At 53.5% G+C, this 15,462-nt stretch overlaps 6 protein-coding genes across 6 annotated transcripts; 3 read left to right on the forward strand and 3 right to left on the reverse strand.

Moving 5' to 3' along the window:
* Nucleotides 1-245: 245 nt before the first annotated feature.
* On the forward strand, nt 246-1,617 carry A1O5_07892 (alcohol dehydrogenase; the record flags this gene model as incomplete). The annotated part of the gene is made up of 2 exons (XM_007748480.1): nt 246-320; nt 382-1,617. The coding sequence occupies 2 exons, from the start codon at nt 246-248 to the stop codon at nt 1,615-1,617; spliced, it is 1,311 nt and encodes a 436-aa protein (XP_007746670.1).
* A 1,125-nt stretch (nt 1,618-2,742) lies between these two features.
* Nucleotides 2,743-3,796, forward strand: A1O5_07893 (uncharacterized protein; the record flags this gene model as incomplete). Its single annotated transcript, XM_007748481.1, has 2 exons — nt 2,743-2,901; nt 3,011-3,796. The coding sequence occupies 2 exons, from the start codon at nt 2,743-2,745 to the stop codon at nt 3,794-3,796; spliced, it is 945 nt and encodes a 314-aa protein (XP_007746671.1).
* A 744-nt stretch (nt 3,797-4,540) lies between these two features.
* On the reverse strand, nt 4,541-6,550 carry A1O5_07894 (uncharacterized protein; the record flags this gene model as incomplete). Its single annotated transcript, XM_007748482.1, has 1 exon — nt 4,541-6,550. The coding sequence occupies one exon, from the start codon at nt 6,548-6,550 to the stop codon at nt 4,541-4,543; it is 2,010 nt and encodes a 669-aa protein (XP_007746672.1).
* Nucleotides 6,551-7,459: 909 nt separating this feature from the next.
* Nucleotides 7,460-10,319, reverse strand: A1O5_07896 (peroxisomal hydratase-dehydrogenase-epimerase; the record flags this gene model as incomplete). Its single annotated transcript, XM_007748483.1, has 4 exons — nt 7,460-8,785; nt 8,832-9,240; nt 9,288-10,102; nt 10,161-10,319. The coding sequence occupies 4 exons, from the start codon at nt 10,317-10,319 to the stop codon at nt 7,460-7,462; spliced, it is 2,709 nt and encodes a 902-aa protein (XP_007746673.1).
* Nucleotides 10,320-11,197: 878 nt separating this feature from the next.
* A1O5_07897 (uncharacterized protein) lies at nt 11,198-12,142 on the forward strand (the record flags this gene model as incomplete). The annotated part of the gene is made up of 1 exon (XM_007748484.1): nt 11,198-12,142. One exon carries the CDS (start codon nt 11,198-11,200, stop codon nt 12,140-12,142), a length of 945 nt encoding a protein of 314 aa, XP_007746674.1.
* A 1,598-nt stretch (nt 12,143-13,740) lies between these two features.
* A1O5_07898 (peptidylprolyl isomerase) lies at nt 13,741-14,085 on the reverse strand (the record flags this gene model as incomplete). Its single annotated transcript, XM_007748485.1, has 2 exons — nt 13,741-13,882; nt 13,946-14,085. 2 exons carry the CDS (start codon nt 14,083-14,085, stop codon nt 13,741-13,743), a joined length of 282 nt encoding a protein of 93 aa, XP_007746675.1.
* Between the last annotated feature and the right edge of the window lie 1,377 nt (nt 14,086-15,462).

Raw genomic sequence — 15,462 nt, forward strand, 5'->3', positions numbered from 1 at the left:
CCCTTGCGTGCCCCCCCACTGGGACTGTCGCCATCTCTCCCAAAATTTCCGAATCGAATCGAACCAAAAAAGAAAAGAACGTGTCATCCATCTACCATCCCTCGCGTCCCAGCAGAATTCCCGATCTTGACCGCCCGTCACTCAAAAAGGTATTACATTGGCACCCTGCTCCTACCTCCTGCCTGCAGTTCCTCTCTCTATCCCATCTTCTCTTCTCCCACTGGACCTCGACATTGACACAAGCCATGGCCAGGCCAAAGTCGCCACTGTCCAACTCGCTCCCCCCTCTGGTCTTCGGGACTGCCACCTTCAATTATCAGGTAAAGCAACACCTTGCCCCTCAAGGCGGAATGGAAGGGTTTGCTGATACTGGCCTCGTAGTACAACGTCGACCCATATGCATTGGGTCCCACGTCTCTTGTTCAAAAGGCCCTCGCCCAAGGAGTCCATGCTTTCGACACCTCCCCTTACTATGGACCGGCGGAGGAGATTCTCGGGACTGCTCTGGACACCGACCTCGTCCGACGCCATTATCCCCGGGATCAGTACTTCATCCTCACAAAGGTTGGCCGCATCGCCGGCGACGCCTTCGACTATTCCCCGTCTTGGGTCAGACAAAGTGTCCAGCAAAGTTGTAAGCGTCTCAGGACCCATTACCTCGACGTGGTCTATTGCCATGACTGCGAGTTTGTTTCGCCACAAGAAGTCCTCTGCGCAGTACGGGAGCTCCGTCGGATTCGGGACGAAGAAGGCACCGTGAAGTATGTCGGCATCTCCGGTTACCCTGTGTTGGTCCTCTGCGAGCTGGCCGAAATGATTCTGCGAGACACCGGAGAACCGCTGGACATTGTTCAATCGTACGCCAATTTCACCCTCCAGAACACGCGGCTGCTTTCGGACGGTCTCCACCGTCTGGTCAACGCCGGCGTGGATGTTGTGACAAATGCCAGTCCTCTTGGAATGGGTCTGTTGAGATCGACTGGACCTCCCGTGGGGGCCATGGGCAATTGGCATCCTGCACCGGATGGGCTCCGACAAGCCTGCATTAACGCGGCAAAATGGGCAGAGGCTAGAGGGGAAAAGCTCGAAGTTGTCGCGGTCAGATTCGCCCTGGAAAACTGGCTTCGAGAAGGCGCGAAAGTAGGTGCCTTGGGTAGCCCACTGGGTAACGCCGACACGTCTTATGGCCACGCTCTCAACTTGCCCCGGGAGAGACTCGGGGTCAGTGTCATGGGTGTCAGTCGGGTGGAAGAGCTCGATGAGACGATGCGGGTGTGGAGAAGCGTTCTCGACGGTCTCGCCGACGACCTCGATGCCGACCCTGGGACAATCACCCCCTCGGACGCCGTCAGTGATCACGAGTGGTCTCTAGCGCGTCGTCAGACTATCCGCGAACTTGCCAAAGGGATCCGAGGCGTCATCGGCTCTCAGTGGGTTAACTATGCTTGGGCGTCCCCTGATCCCGGCTTTGTCAACCAAAGAAAGAGTAGGGACGATGCTGTGATTGATGAGGTAGAAGTTGCTGCCGCTCCCGACACAACGATGCTCACGCCGCCCTCGGAAGCCGACGACAATGGGAAACCAACGGACGTACCTCCTTTGTGTCCTGAAGCATGATTGCTCAAGTGTGGCGGAATTAGATTTCGGGAAGAGGAACCCGAGGTCGTGGCAAGATTCAATTCACTACTTATATCTCGGCGGTTACGACCACAAGTCTCTACCAGCATTTTACACAGGCCCCTATTAAGACGAAGAGGAAAGAGTGTATGCCGAATCCAAATCTCGCACAGCCCCTTTTGAAAGAGATAGATGAGTTGGGCCTTGGACGACCGCTCGGAGTCAACCCCGGTGTCTACAAGACAGCCAGAGACGCTTGCGATCAAAGACTTGCAGCTGTTTGCCTCTGACCGGTTCATGAGAGATGCTGGAACCGCATTCGAACTCGACGGGTCATGTACGCGAATGGAAGAGGTAATGATCGCGTCTTGCAGGTTATGGTCACAATGCTCTGCGTGGAAACCCACAATCTGCTGGACATTCGAAAGAAGAAACCCGTCACCGCACTTCCAGCTCACGAGCCTCGTGTTTAGGATGTCTTTGTTGAGCTTTTATCGCAGAGGGGACCAAGTGCTGTAGTGACGGTCGGCGGCAAGAACCTGTGATGGCTTTCGATCATGGGAAATGGCTGTGGAGGAATGCAATCCGAAGAAGAGGGCCAACCGCACAGGTTTACATGTGGGCTACCGCCATGGACACGACGGCGCTCGACGGGCGGTTGGTGGAATGTCGCTTAGTTGCGCGGCCAGCCACATGAAGAGGAGACGGTGCCTAGCAAGAGGGTACCTGGCAGAAGGTGTTAACCTGGCCAGCACATCAGGGGCCGTGGGCGATGCGCTGTCTCACAACAGCAAACACCATCTAAAGCGCCAATTGAATGCCGTGGAACTCCAACAATCGCGATTGGCCATTGAATCAATCTTCTGGCTTCTTCCCATAAAACTCCCAAGCGGCCATTTCGTGCCTTTTCGCCCTTCCCCACTGACACAGGCTAATCTGAATGCCCACACGGCGCTTTGTACATTCAGCTAGCGGGCCATTCGTTGACGTTGACGTTGACGGCTACAAGAGATTGCAATAGGCTCTGGAGCTGATGATACTCGTTTTTTTTTTTCCCCTCCCATCTACCAGACGGCTTAACTGCGATACATACTGCCACGTCCCCAAGTGCGTTCGTCTATGACCATGGCCGGAGTGACCCCCAGCGCCTACCTTGATCTACTGAGGTCGGAAAAGTACTCAGATTTTACAATCGCCTGCAACGGCGTCGAGTTCAAGGTCCATCGAGCTGTTGTTTGCCCAGCCTCCCCCTTTCTAGACGCCGCGTGCAACAGTGGCTTCCAGGTATAATAGTCTTTGTCCCTCTCCCGCGCGGAACCCCCCACCAGCATTTCAATTTCAATTTCAACATTGCTAAGCTGGGATAGATATTGACGATGGGACATCTGAACAGGAAGCCATGTCACGAAGGATCGAGTTTCCGGAAGATGACCCCGGAATCGTGGCGAGAGTCGTGCTCTTCCTGTACACGAGCGACTACGATGCCAATCAGGTCCCCACTTTCAACAAGCACAGTCACGGCGGCGGTTGTCTAGCTCAGAGGGACAGATCGGCGTCGTTTTCTGCCGAGTCCGCCATCTCTTCAGGCAACTTCGTCGCCGCCGCCGCCGCCGCCGCCGACGAGAAGAGGAAGCAAGAGGAGGTGGTCGTGGAGGCGCTCAAGATCAACGCGCTCGTCTACAAGTGCGCCGACATGCTGGGCATCGAAAACCTGAAGGTCCTAGCGGCAGACCGCTTCCTGGCCGACGCCGTCGGGCTCGTGGGCGACGACCAACTGGCAGAGCCGTTGCGGGTCATGTACGAATCGACGCACGCGACCGACGAACACCTGCGCCTGCCCGTGACCACGCTGTGCATCCGGAACCACGACACGCTCTCCAAGGCCACGGTCAAGGTGATCCAGGAACACGAGCACAACGTGTGGTCCGTGACGGTGCATCTGCTGCAGGAGGCGCAGGACCGGCACATGGAGGAGGCGCGCAAGCGCAAGTCCGAGTGGCACATCATCTACGACACCGTGACAAAGGTCAACGACGTGCTCGCGAGTCGGTGCGCGTCTTGCCACCGCGAGGTCTCCCGCATCCTCGTGCGGCCCGACAATTCAATGAAAGGCCAGTGTCGCAACTTTTGCAGGAACACCCGCGATGTAGATTTCGATGAAGACCCAGTAGCGATATAGCGACCGAGTGAGCTTCGCCCGCCACCATCACCGTCGCCCAGTCCCACCGCCTGCCCGGTCCATCCATCCACACATGCAGCCGCAATCCGGCGGACGCGGAGGCGAAGGAAAGGCAGAAACGAAGGAAGGGGGTACTGTATCTATCCATTACCAGGACAGTTCTGTTCGTGGAGTGGGAGTTAGTTGCCTACCTACCTACCTACCTACCTACCTACCTACCTACCTACCTACCTACCTACCTACCTACCTACCTACCTACCTACCTACCTATCTTAGGCGGGTATCACTTACGTAGGGGGTGTTGTGTATGTAATATCAATATTATCACGCACGAACACCACATCCCCCCCCCTTACTGCGGAGTACACGCAATATTAGGAAGTCCCAAAAGCGGACTTCCTGGCGGTAGGTGGTAAGACGACGAGGACTCCGTGACAAGATGGGAAGAGAAAAAAGAAAAGGAAAGGAAAAGCAATCAGATCAAAACCGAGGCAGAGGAGGGCCTTTTGTAGCTCAGTTCGGTTCGCTCAATCACTCGCTCATCCTTGACAGTTATTACACATCACTGGGGCTGGGGGCAAAGTTCTCCTTTCTATTTCCGATTCCATTTCCATTCCCCTTGACGCTGATCCGCAGCCAACGTCGCATGGCTTCCTGTCCTGTAAAATGGAGGTACATTGGTACATGGGTATCCAGGTAGAAAATCCTCACTCTCTCGCATGGTACAAATCATGCTGTACTCGTTTATTCAACCTCGACGACAACTCCTCTCTCCACAATCCAATCAATCACGCCCTGGACCGTCCACCTCCCCTCCTTGAATCTCTTCCAAACGGTATCTTCTCCAGCCACGTTGCCCACGGCGTCCTCCAAACCCTTGACGCCGACCATGCCTTCCCTTTCTCTCCACAAACGCTCAGCCTCCTCGCCGGCCCTTCTGACCATGAAATCTTCGTCTTCTGCGCGGTACAAATCGCACTTGTCACACTCTTGACACTTCTGGCCTGGCACAGGGCGGAAGTGTTCGCAAAAGTGTCGATAGCCTTCCCCTCCTTCAATGTTGGAGCCGGCTTTGCCAATGTTTTTGCGGCAGAGATAGCACATGCTATACCCGCAGACGCAGGTGAGTTTGTTGCAGCCGGACGATTTCACGAATGACGTTCCACACCGTGGACACGTCCTCTTGATGGCTGCAGTACGGGCGGCTTCAACGGTCGTGCGGAGCGAAAGTATTAATGGTTCGTGGCAGACGTGCGGATCGTGCCATGCCTTTTGGCATTTGAGGCACGACCTCCGCAAGCAAGAAGGATTGCGACACTGGAAGCGCGTGGTGCGAGTTTTCACGGCGAGGTGAGCTAGCGACGTGTAGAAGAGTGTGACGAAGTAATGGGGGAAGATGAGGAAGAAAGGCAAGAGGAGGATAATGGTGGTTGGGAGGAGTTCGAGAAGGAGGATGAATAGAATGGTGTGAATGCCGGTGGTGGGTTTGCGAACTCGCCACATTATGGCAGATGTGACAGTCTCTGGGTTGTAGATTTCTTCGACTTCGGCGTAAGAGCAGAATGGGCAGCGGACGAGAGGAAGAGCAGAATGTTGCAGGTTATGCTCGGCGAGGCGGTCTTCGAATTTTCTCCAGGTTTCGCGGCTGGACTTATTGTCGGAGCGGCGGAGGGCGCGTTTGAGAAGGTCCTGATGAATATGTCCGTCACAATCATCTGCAGCCAAACATTTCAAAGTGCCGTGCTCGGCGTCGACGGATTTTGCCCACCCTTGTCCGAAAAGGGCCTCATGGAGGGTATGGCGCACGCACTCTAGACAAATGATGTGGTTCGAGTGTGTGCAGAATGAGGCGTCTTCGAATGTCACATCGTTATAACAGACCTGGCATTCAAAAAGTGCACCCGCTTCTTCGGCTTCTTTTAGATTGAGGGCTTGGGCGAGCTCCAGGTCGGAAGCTTGTTGGTCTCTCGGTCTTCGAGACGACTGCACGGGGAAGGAGAACAGTCCTGATAGCTCGCTGTCAAGCTCACAGGACCCCGTTGTGATCAATCGTAACCCTCCTGGATCCGCCTTTGTCTTTTCCAAGAGGACCGACGGAGGTTCGGTCTGAGTTCTTTTCTTCTTGAGAAGGTTTGCAAACGTCGCTTTCCATGACCTGTTCGTCAATTCTTGGAGTGTCGGCCTCGCAGCGGTGTACGAGAAGTTGACTTCGGCAAGGACAGCGTCAACGGCACTCCTGCCTAGTGCACTGAATTCGCGACCGACCGTCCGCCGAACCGCATCTTTGTATTCTTTCGTCCTGAAAAGTTCGTCTGGTGGGAGCGGCTCGTCCAGACTTCGCGACGGGACATTCAATCGGCCCTTAGCCCATTCTGTTTTGTATTTGTAGAGTTGCTCCGTGGCTATCGGAAGTCTGCTGTCACCATCGAACCGGCCAAGGAGTTCACGGAGGACTTCGACCTTGACATCCGGGAAGAAATCGGCGAGGACGAGCAGGTCCTTGTTCAAGGCCACTGAGGGATCTTCATCTTCGTGTTTGTCTGAGGCGGGAACGGAATCCTTCGAGCCTGCTCGGAACGGGTTCTTTCTCAGAACTTCGGCGAGGGCGGAACTGGGGGACGTTTGTCGAGGGATGGGAGTGGGAGTGGGAGTGGGAGCGGGAGTGGGAGTCGACGAGGAAGGCTGCGCACGGTGACGCGATGGCGAGGATCTGGAGTTAGCGGAGCGTTTGGATGCGCCCGAGTAAAGCCACATCACACCGACTGCTGAGGATCGATCTGAACATGGTGGTCAAGCAGGTATCGATCGAGGGACGGGCAAGGACAAAGCATTATTCTTCTTCAGATCTTTGGGGATTACCCAGGCAGTGCCACTGACTTGCTGCGCCGGCATGAGTAAGGTCAATAAGAGAAAAGTAGACAAGTCCGTAGAGGCGGCTCGTAGCCTCCCAGAGTGGCCTTATTCCAGTTCTGGGCTGGTCGATGTAGGTGATTCCTTGCTTGTGTGTCTCACTATTCGCTACGCCCGCGCCAAAATTGACTCAATCAACCCGTATTCCGTATTCCTTCGTAAATGTCACGACCACTTCCATACATCCCCAGCTGGACCAGAAAATCCCCCCCTCAAAAAAACAAGGAACAATCCAAAAAAGGAATGATCCTCGAATTAGTAATAGTTGTATCTGTTTGCAAATAGTATTCCACTGCAGTGCTTTCACACAGAGCAAAAAAGGGCTCAATCGGGATTCGAACCCGAGGCCTGTCACATTTCATGGCTTTTTCAACCAGAGGCCAACACCCGAAGCGACAATCATACCACTAGACCATTGAGCCGCAGAGGGGAATCTGTGTTGGATTTGGAGCACAGAAAACGCTAAAATTTATGCCAGTTCAATATATATAGTACGTAAATTGACGGCGAGAAACTGGGGATTTCCTCGGCCGTCTGGTTCCCCGAGCTCCTTCTCCAAAGGCCCCATGAGGCGTCCATTTGGGCGGCTCTCCATTGCCGGACATGTCAGAAATAGAGGCATTAAAACTGCCGAGTTACTCACTTCGAGAGAAAGGAATAAAACTCTCCATGTGAAGAGCCTTCTAACCATGTTGTCAAACCCCTCAGATTATGCTACCTGAAATCCAGCCAGACATGTTTTCGCTACATAATCTACAGCTTGGGCTTAGGAGCACCCAAGAGCTCAGCACCAGCACCGGCAATGCATAGCTTGCCTGTCTCCTTGACCTTGGTCTGGAAAATGATCTTGTTACCCTCCTTCCACATCTCAGTTACCAACGTCTGGCCTGGAATCACGGTACCAGCAAAGCGGACCTTGATGTTCTTGAATAGGCCAAAAGTCTGGACAATGTGTTTGCCGCTGAAACCCATAAAGCAGAGACCGTGCAGGATAGGCTCCTTGAAGCCACCGATTTTGCTGAATTCAGGATCAATGTGAAGCGGATTCCGGTCGCCGTTGAGTCTGTACAAAGCAGCCTGATCTTCCGAGGTCTTCTCCTCTACGACGGCATCAGGAGCTCGCTTAGGCGGCTGGTAGACGGTTGTTGCGTTGCCACGGTTGGCTCCTTTCTTGGGTCCTCCGAAACCACCAGACCCTCTGACAAAGACGGTGGATTCATTGTAGAAGACGTCCTCTCCCGTCTTCGCGTCCTTGGTGACAGTGCCAGTCACGACAATACCAGCGTTGCCCTTATCGACAACTTCGACCAGGCGGGGGTAAGATACCAATTTGGCGGCAGTTGGAATAGGGAACTTTCGAATCTCAAGGTATTGTTCGCCATGTAGCAGCATCATAGGAGAGAAGTTGGGAAGGACCTCGTCCATTGAGAAAGGCGCAACAGCACCGAAGAAGGGGATGACTCCAAAAGTCGGCAGAACCTGGAAGTTGTCGTCGTTTTCATAAACCAAAGGCAGTTGTGTTCTCTTTGCGTTGAGGGACAGGTTGTAAAGGATCACATCCTTGTCATCATAGACAAACTCAGTGCCACTGGCTTGAGCCTTCTTAGCCTTTTCGATTGCTGCCAAATAGTCTGTCCCAGATTCCGAGTCCTCTGATTTCTTACTTCGGTTCTCCATGTTGGCCATAATCGACTTAAGACCGTCTTGACCGCTCTCAGGGTGATCTGCTCTGCCGTCGTCGAAGTTTGTGATTCGGTCCCATTTCTCGACAACGTGCTCAGGCGTCAGTTTAACGTCCACAGGGAAGCCATGGCCGCCGGTTCTCTGCCAACGTGTACGTGCTTGCCATCCACTGCCGACTTCGAACAGGAGGCCTGTCGGTGGTTCTGGGACTTTATCTGAGCATAGCGCTAGTACCAGAGGAGCGACATATTCCGGCTTAAAGAGTTGCACTAATTCTTCGGGCAAGATAGTTCGAGTCATTTGAGTACCCGCGTTTGGTGCAATGGTGTTGACGAAGATGTTGTTCTTCCGGCCTTCTAACGCTAGAGCCCGAGAGAATCCGAGTATACCGAGTTTCTTGTTCAGATCAGCACACGCCTCGTGTAAAATCTAGGAAACTTACCGCAGCAGCGTAGTTAGCTTGACCAAAGTTGCCATAGATACCACTCGTACTGGTTGTGTTCACAATTCGGCCATATTTCTGCTTGACCATGTGCGGGTATGCTGCCTTGGTCACTTTGTAGGTGCCACGGAGATGGACATTAAGGATGTCATCCCATTGCTTGTCTTCCATATTGGCGAAAGCCTTGTCCCTAAGGATACCGGCGTTGTTGATCAGGATGTCAATTCTGCCAAATGTATCGATGGCCGTTTTGACCACGGCGTCACCGTCCTCGACCGAAGCTTTGTTGCCGACAGCCTTGCCGCCAAGTTTTTGGATCTCTTGTACGACAGTATCTGGGTTAACAAGGTCATTGACAACGACAGAGGCGCCGCGCTTGGCGAAAGCAAGACAGTAGCCCCGACCGAGACTGCACATGTTAGTTAAAGTCAGCAATGGAGAAGATAGGGGACATACCCAGCACCACCGCCAGTTACTAGGACGACTTTCCCATCAAAGCGGATGTCCTCGCCTTGTTCATTAGGTGGCAGTTTCATTGATTCTTCGGCCTTGGTCACGAAGTCGGCAACACCATTGGGGTATTCCGGCTCGGAGAAATCGTTGACCTTATCCCACTTTTTCAAAATGGCGCCGGGAGTGTAGGTCTCGTCGGCCTTGAGCAAGAGGCCCTTGGCACGTTCCCATCTCAACTTGGCGATATGACCTCCACCCACTTCGAAGATCGAGCCACTTGTATGGGTGTTGGAAGGGTGAACCAAAACAGCCACTAGTGGTACGACCCAATCTGGCTTGAGGTTGGCGAGCACATCGGGAGGCATGACGGTCTCCGTCATTCGACTGGCGGCAATTGGAGCGATGACATTGCAAATGATGTTATATTTGGCTCCTTCCTTGGCCAGTGTCTCAGTAAACCCGACTTGAGCGAGTTTGGCGGCGGAGTAGTTGCACTGGCCGAAGCTACCGAAGAGACCGGCCGCAGAAGCAGTGTTGATGACCCGCCCGTACTTCTGTTTCCTGAAATACGGCCACGCAGCTCTTGCACATTTGTATGCTCCTTTAACGTGAACGGTGTTGATCAGGTCCCAATCAGCATCCTTCATGTTCTTGAAGCTGATATCGCGGAGGATACCGGCATTGTTCAGGAGGACGTCAATGCGGCCGAAGCTGTCAATGGCAGTTTTGATGATCTTGTCGCCATGCTCGACACTGTCGTAGTTGGCCACGGCTTTACCGCCGGCAGCCTTGATCTCGTCGACAACGATATCTGCGGCCTGGGCGACGTCAGGATAGGCGGAGACGGGGTGGAGCATGTGACAATTTCAGACAAACCTTTGTGCCAGCACCCTCGCCCTTGAAGGAACCGCCCAGGTCGTTGACAACAACATTGGCACCTCTCGAAGCAAAGAAGATGGCGTATGCTTTCCCAAGACCACCGCCAGCACCAGTGACCACCACGGTCTGGTTGTCGAAACGTAATTCTTGCACCATCGTCACCTGTTCAACTGTCTCTCATGCGGATTACGGAAGAGGATGTCCAGCTCGACGTCACGAAGATAGAAGGAGGGAGAAGGAAGAGCCGACTATTTGAGACCTTGCGCCGATATAAAGAACTGCGGCCGTAACGGAGAGGATTGAAAAGGAACAAGCCGAAAAATGGTGCCGGTGGGATTGAAAGGGAGTAGTAGTATCGTTAAACAAAACACTGTGAGCTCTGCGAGAATGTCATGAGTTTGGTTATTGACATCCAATTGGAGGGCTGGAGGGCCTCGGTGTCGTCAGTCTGAAAAAGTGCCGAGGTTCATGGTCACATGACACTCGGGATCCCAGCTCGCCAGCTCGCCAGCCCCACCCTGCCCACGATAACCAAGACAACCTGGCATTTTCGTCCCCTCCGCAAGCTTCCATCGGCGAGCGAAACCTAGCAGTACTCCCAAATCCCGCCCAGTTTTCGCCTCCACATCCTTCTATCGGCATGTGAAATTAAAAGTGCGGGTGCCGACCAGCTGCCCCGTCAAATGTGGCCTGGCCAGCAATGGGTCAGGCGGCTTGCATGCGCCAAAAAACAGCTCAACACCACACACCTCATTGAAACCGCGAAGAAAACGTCTACAAGATTTTATACGAGCAGGCCGTCCATCGAGATATACGGCCTGTTGCCGTGCGGGCAATCTCTGCTCAGCTCCATTGCGACCGGAGTCATCTCCGTGCTTGGAGCGGGTAATCTTCTAGCCGTAACCCTCTCTCAAATGCTGCAGGAACTGACAATTCCCATGAAAACTGCAATGAAATTCCTTCCCTCTTCACTGTCCTGAGACTTCTCACACTTGCGTGAAAGGCCCCCTTTCCTGGGGAACAAGGGGACAAAGATGGCCGAAATTCGCGACGACAAGGCCCAATACGTTGTGCCCTTCATTCTCTCCCTGCTCGCGGAACATCAAAAGGCATGTTCAACATCTTCAAATCCACCACCCTTCTTCATCGGCCTGAACGGCGTCCAAGGGGCCGGGAAAACGGTCCTCGTGGACATTTTGAAAACCACGCTGTCGTCTCCGCCCCATAATCTCTCAGTAGTGGTCTTCTCCCTCGACGACCTCTACCTGACGCACGCCGATCAGGTGGCTCTGGCACAGTCGCACCCAGATAATCCGCTGCTGCAGCACAGGGGACAGCCTTCGACGCACGACATTCCCCTCGCGCTTTCGGTGTTCGCGAGCCTGAAGCAAAACAACCCCACCAAGATCCCGCAGTACAATAAAGCTGCCTTCTCAGGCCAAGGGGACCGTGTCCCCGAGAGTGATTGGGAAGAAGTCAATACCGACCCATCTCACCCGGTGCGCGTGGTCTTATTCGAGGGGTGGTGCGTCGGGTTCCGCCCGTTGGCCCAGGAAGTATTGGAGTCAAAGCACGCCGCCGCCGTGGCCGCTTTGGAGAATTCTACCGCCGGCAATCCCTACAAGGGTCGTTTGGGACATAATACTCTGGAATCGATCACGACCATCAACGAGGCCCTGAAAAAGTACGACGAGATAACCACCCAACTCGACGCGTTCATCCACATCGACGCCCTCGACCCGCAGTATGTGTACAGGTGGCGCCTGGAGCAGGAAGCCGGCCTTCGCGCGGCAAGGGGAAGCGGAATGACGGATGAACAGGTCAAGCATTTTGTAGACGGGTATTATCCTGCGTATGAGCTGTACACGGACACGTTGAGGCAGGGAGTGTTTAAGGGGATCAAAGACGATTGGCAGAACAAGCAGTTGCGCTTGGTGGTGGGGGAGGACCGGAAGGTTAGGGAGGTGGTGAAGATCTGAAAAATGTAAAAAAAGGGTTCAATCTGAAAATATCGATGAGGGTCTGGCACGGAACTGCGACAGACTGGAAATTTCCCAGCCGGTTGTGGTTGTCGGAATGGCCGCGGTAGGGTAATATGCAAAACCCAAATCGAAGGAAAGAGATGATGAGTGAAGGACGTGAGAAATGGACAACTGCCCGCAGACAGAAGCACCACAAACGGGACCGTTTACGAATCTCTTATTCCCTTTGCTCTCAAATGGTCTATGATCATGAGACCAGCGATCTTGCTGCGGCGCATTGCCTGCAACCAACACGACCACTTTGCATAACATTAGATTCTCAGCCGAAAACGCCTCGAGATCACACTCACTGAGTGAACGCGAAGTCGGGCCTCCTCCAAGCTAAGATCCGCCCTGTGGAAAGGGAGAAATCACCAAATTCTCGCAGCTCGGGACGAGCTACTTGATCCCAGATTCACCTAGCCTGTCAGAATGAACTCTGGGGGCAAGCGATTGGGGCTGCGTAGTCAAGTTCCAAGTGGAAGGACGAAAACGGGGCATGACAAGTTCAGCACTACCTCTTTTGTCGGTGGATGGTTGCTCGGCGAGCAGGTTCACTCACTACTCACTTCCAGATTGAACGAGAATGAAGCATCGATAGAAGGGAGGCTGGAGTCGAAATTCATGCCTTGAAAGTGGCTGATAATAGCCTTGCTATCTGCTGCCAGTCAATGGGAATCCCATCAATTCTTATGCCTCCCCACAGTTAGCATGCGTATCAAACCACCTGTCAGCATGCTCGATGTAGCTCGAATAATGTTGAATACAGCCACCGTCCAAGAACGCAACAAATCCGAGAGGACACTTTACTGTTTTAGAGGTCGCTTTTGCCTAGAGCATGAAGTCGGCGCTCTTCGAAAAACAGTTCATGCCCTCTTGTTGTTGATTCCCTTGAGATAGACGTCACTGGCGAATCATGTCAGTAAGTCATGCTTCAGAATCAACCAGTTCTGCAACTGGAGACAGAAAATCATCAAGAGGTTGAGAGTAGACAAGGCATATGGAGACTCACAAGATGAGGGTAGCATTCCTCGGAATGAGATCCCCGAAACCACTACAAGTCAAACCATCAGTCAGCATATAGAAACCGTGAAAACGGGGAACATATTGGTTGACTAGTCTGTCGAGGGCAAGAAGCTATGCCAAGTCGAAATCTTGGGCGGATGCTGGTTTCTCTCCCGCACCGCACGGTACACAATGTATTGACTCCGTAGGGTTTGATTGGTAACTCATAGGGCAAGGAAGTCCTCTAGGCTGTGCAGAGATGGGAGTTTTGGTCAGATACTAACCGGTCGCCGTACGCCATATGCCTGGATTCAATGTCAGCTGATTAAGTCCATCGATAATTCAAACAATGGCTCAAGCGTAGCCTCCGAGGCTGTCAACTGAAAGGAAAGAAGGATCTAGTGTCCGTTGGACTTCCTCCCAACGAGCAGGATATGTATGTTTGGAGCATTCCTACGGCTGGATTGACAACGAAGTAAAACAAGAAACGAAGATCTCGAAGACTCACCCTGGAATTGTCAATCTGCTCTTCTCACCCAAAGACATTCTAGTCACGCCCTCGTCCCAACCTGCGGGAACCCATTGTTAAGGACCACTATTGAAGTGGAGGTGACATTAAAATCCATACCTCGAATGACTCTACCGACCCCAATCGCAGTCTTGAAGTCCCCGCGGCCCACTGAGCTGTCGAATCTGATGAACAAGTCAGAGCACGACATTTGAAAGTGGTGGTCACTTCTGAGCGAGAGGTCTTACTGGGAGCCCTTGAAGTCCTCATCGGGTCTTGAGGCATCGTACAACCAGCCGGTGTATTCGATGACGACTTCATCGCCCCTGGTTGGATAGTCGCTGTTGTTCCCGGGCGAGAGGACCACTTTCTGTAGTTGGGATGCCATGGCTGTTGCCGAGTTGGATAAGCTTGATCTCTACCGAGGAGTTGCTGCGGGAGTTGGAGGTGGACTGAGGAATTTGTGAAAGGGATGTGAGAAACAGGTGTTTTTGGAAAGTTTGGGAAGAAAAGTCCAGAGAGGTCAAGCCTGAATATATTGGGCAACTGGTGGCGGTTGCATACGAATGGCAATCAGCATTTGATGGTGGGGAACGAGGTAGACCGAAGGACGAAGTCACTCGCTGATGGCCTTGGCAGGAACGCAATCAGCCCTCCAAAGGAAAGGCAAGAGCGAGTGGAAATGGCTGGCTCCTACTCAATCCCTATAAGGAAGGGAGGAGGGAGGAGGGGACGGCGGGCAGTGACTGGAGCTGCTGGTGGACTCGAGGGCCAGCGGCAGGCGCAAAAGGCGACGGGAGATGGTTGCTCACAACCCGCTTTGGATCGGTTCTGCGCGAATGGGCACAGGGAGAACAGGAGAACAAGGACAACAAGCCAGAGGTATCCTTGTATTCTCGGGTTGAGCTCGCGCGTGTGAGTGGCAGACGGCCGCAGAGAATTGACTTCCCGGCCAGACTCAGATGCTCACGCGTGGATTTGCAGGGGGCTGACCTGGACTTGGATACAACGAGAGCGTCAATGAGGTGAGAAAGCTCTCAGAGATCCGAAGTTTGAGCAAGTCGTCGTCGGGGGACAGGGATAGAGGGCGCTAAACAAGCAGGGGTTCGAACACATGAAGAACAGGGCATGCGAGACAGATTGGAAGATTGAGGCGGAGGGGGATGAATGGGGCCGGGTCTAAAGCCAAAGCACTCCGGAAGAGATCGGATCAGAGAAGACTCAGTCAAAACATGCAGCAGACCACCAGGTTCTTCGCTAGAGGGAAAGGCAAACAGGAAAAGAAACGTCGACCCAAGATGCCGATCTGTCGGGAGGACGGCGAAAGAGGGGTAGCGAGAGGAGCGCAGGCGCGAAGAGGCAACGCAGGCACCGCAGTCTGCAGACACCGCAGGCGGTGCGGGGCAAGCGACTTGTGCGGTGTTCCTTGGTAGATACCGGGTACCACCAGTCTCACTCTCGTCTCACTTTCACCTCAACCGTTCTATTACACCGACTACATTTTTTCCCTCCTTTGCGCCTTGAGCTTGCATAAACAAAGCAATCAACTTCCACAATCAGTCCACTCGTGCAAGGCGCCATCAAAACGCATGGCCGAATCCTCATATTTGCCACCAGCTCCGCCCTCGTCTTTGACAAAAACGGTTCCCCTAAACAGGCAATTCCTGGGAGTGACATCGACGCTACCCAGGGCTACCCAGGACTACCCAGGACTAGTGTCCAGAACGACCTCCTCACTAGGTACCGCTACTTGGACCACCATGGC

This window comes from Cladophialophora psammophila (assembly GCF_000585535.1).
Source record: "Cladophialophora psammophila CBS 110553 chromosome Unknown aczJe-supercont1.12, whole genome shotgun sequence".
NCBI classification, from domain to species: Eukaryota; Fungi; Ascomycota; class Eurotiomycetes; order Chaetothyriales; family Herpotrichiellaceae; genus Cladophialophora; species Cladophialophora psammophila.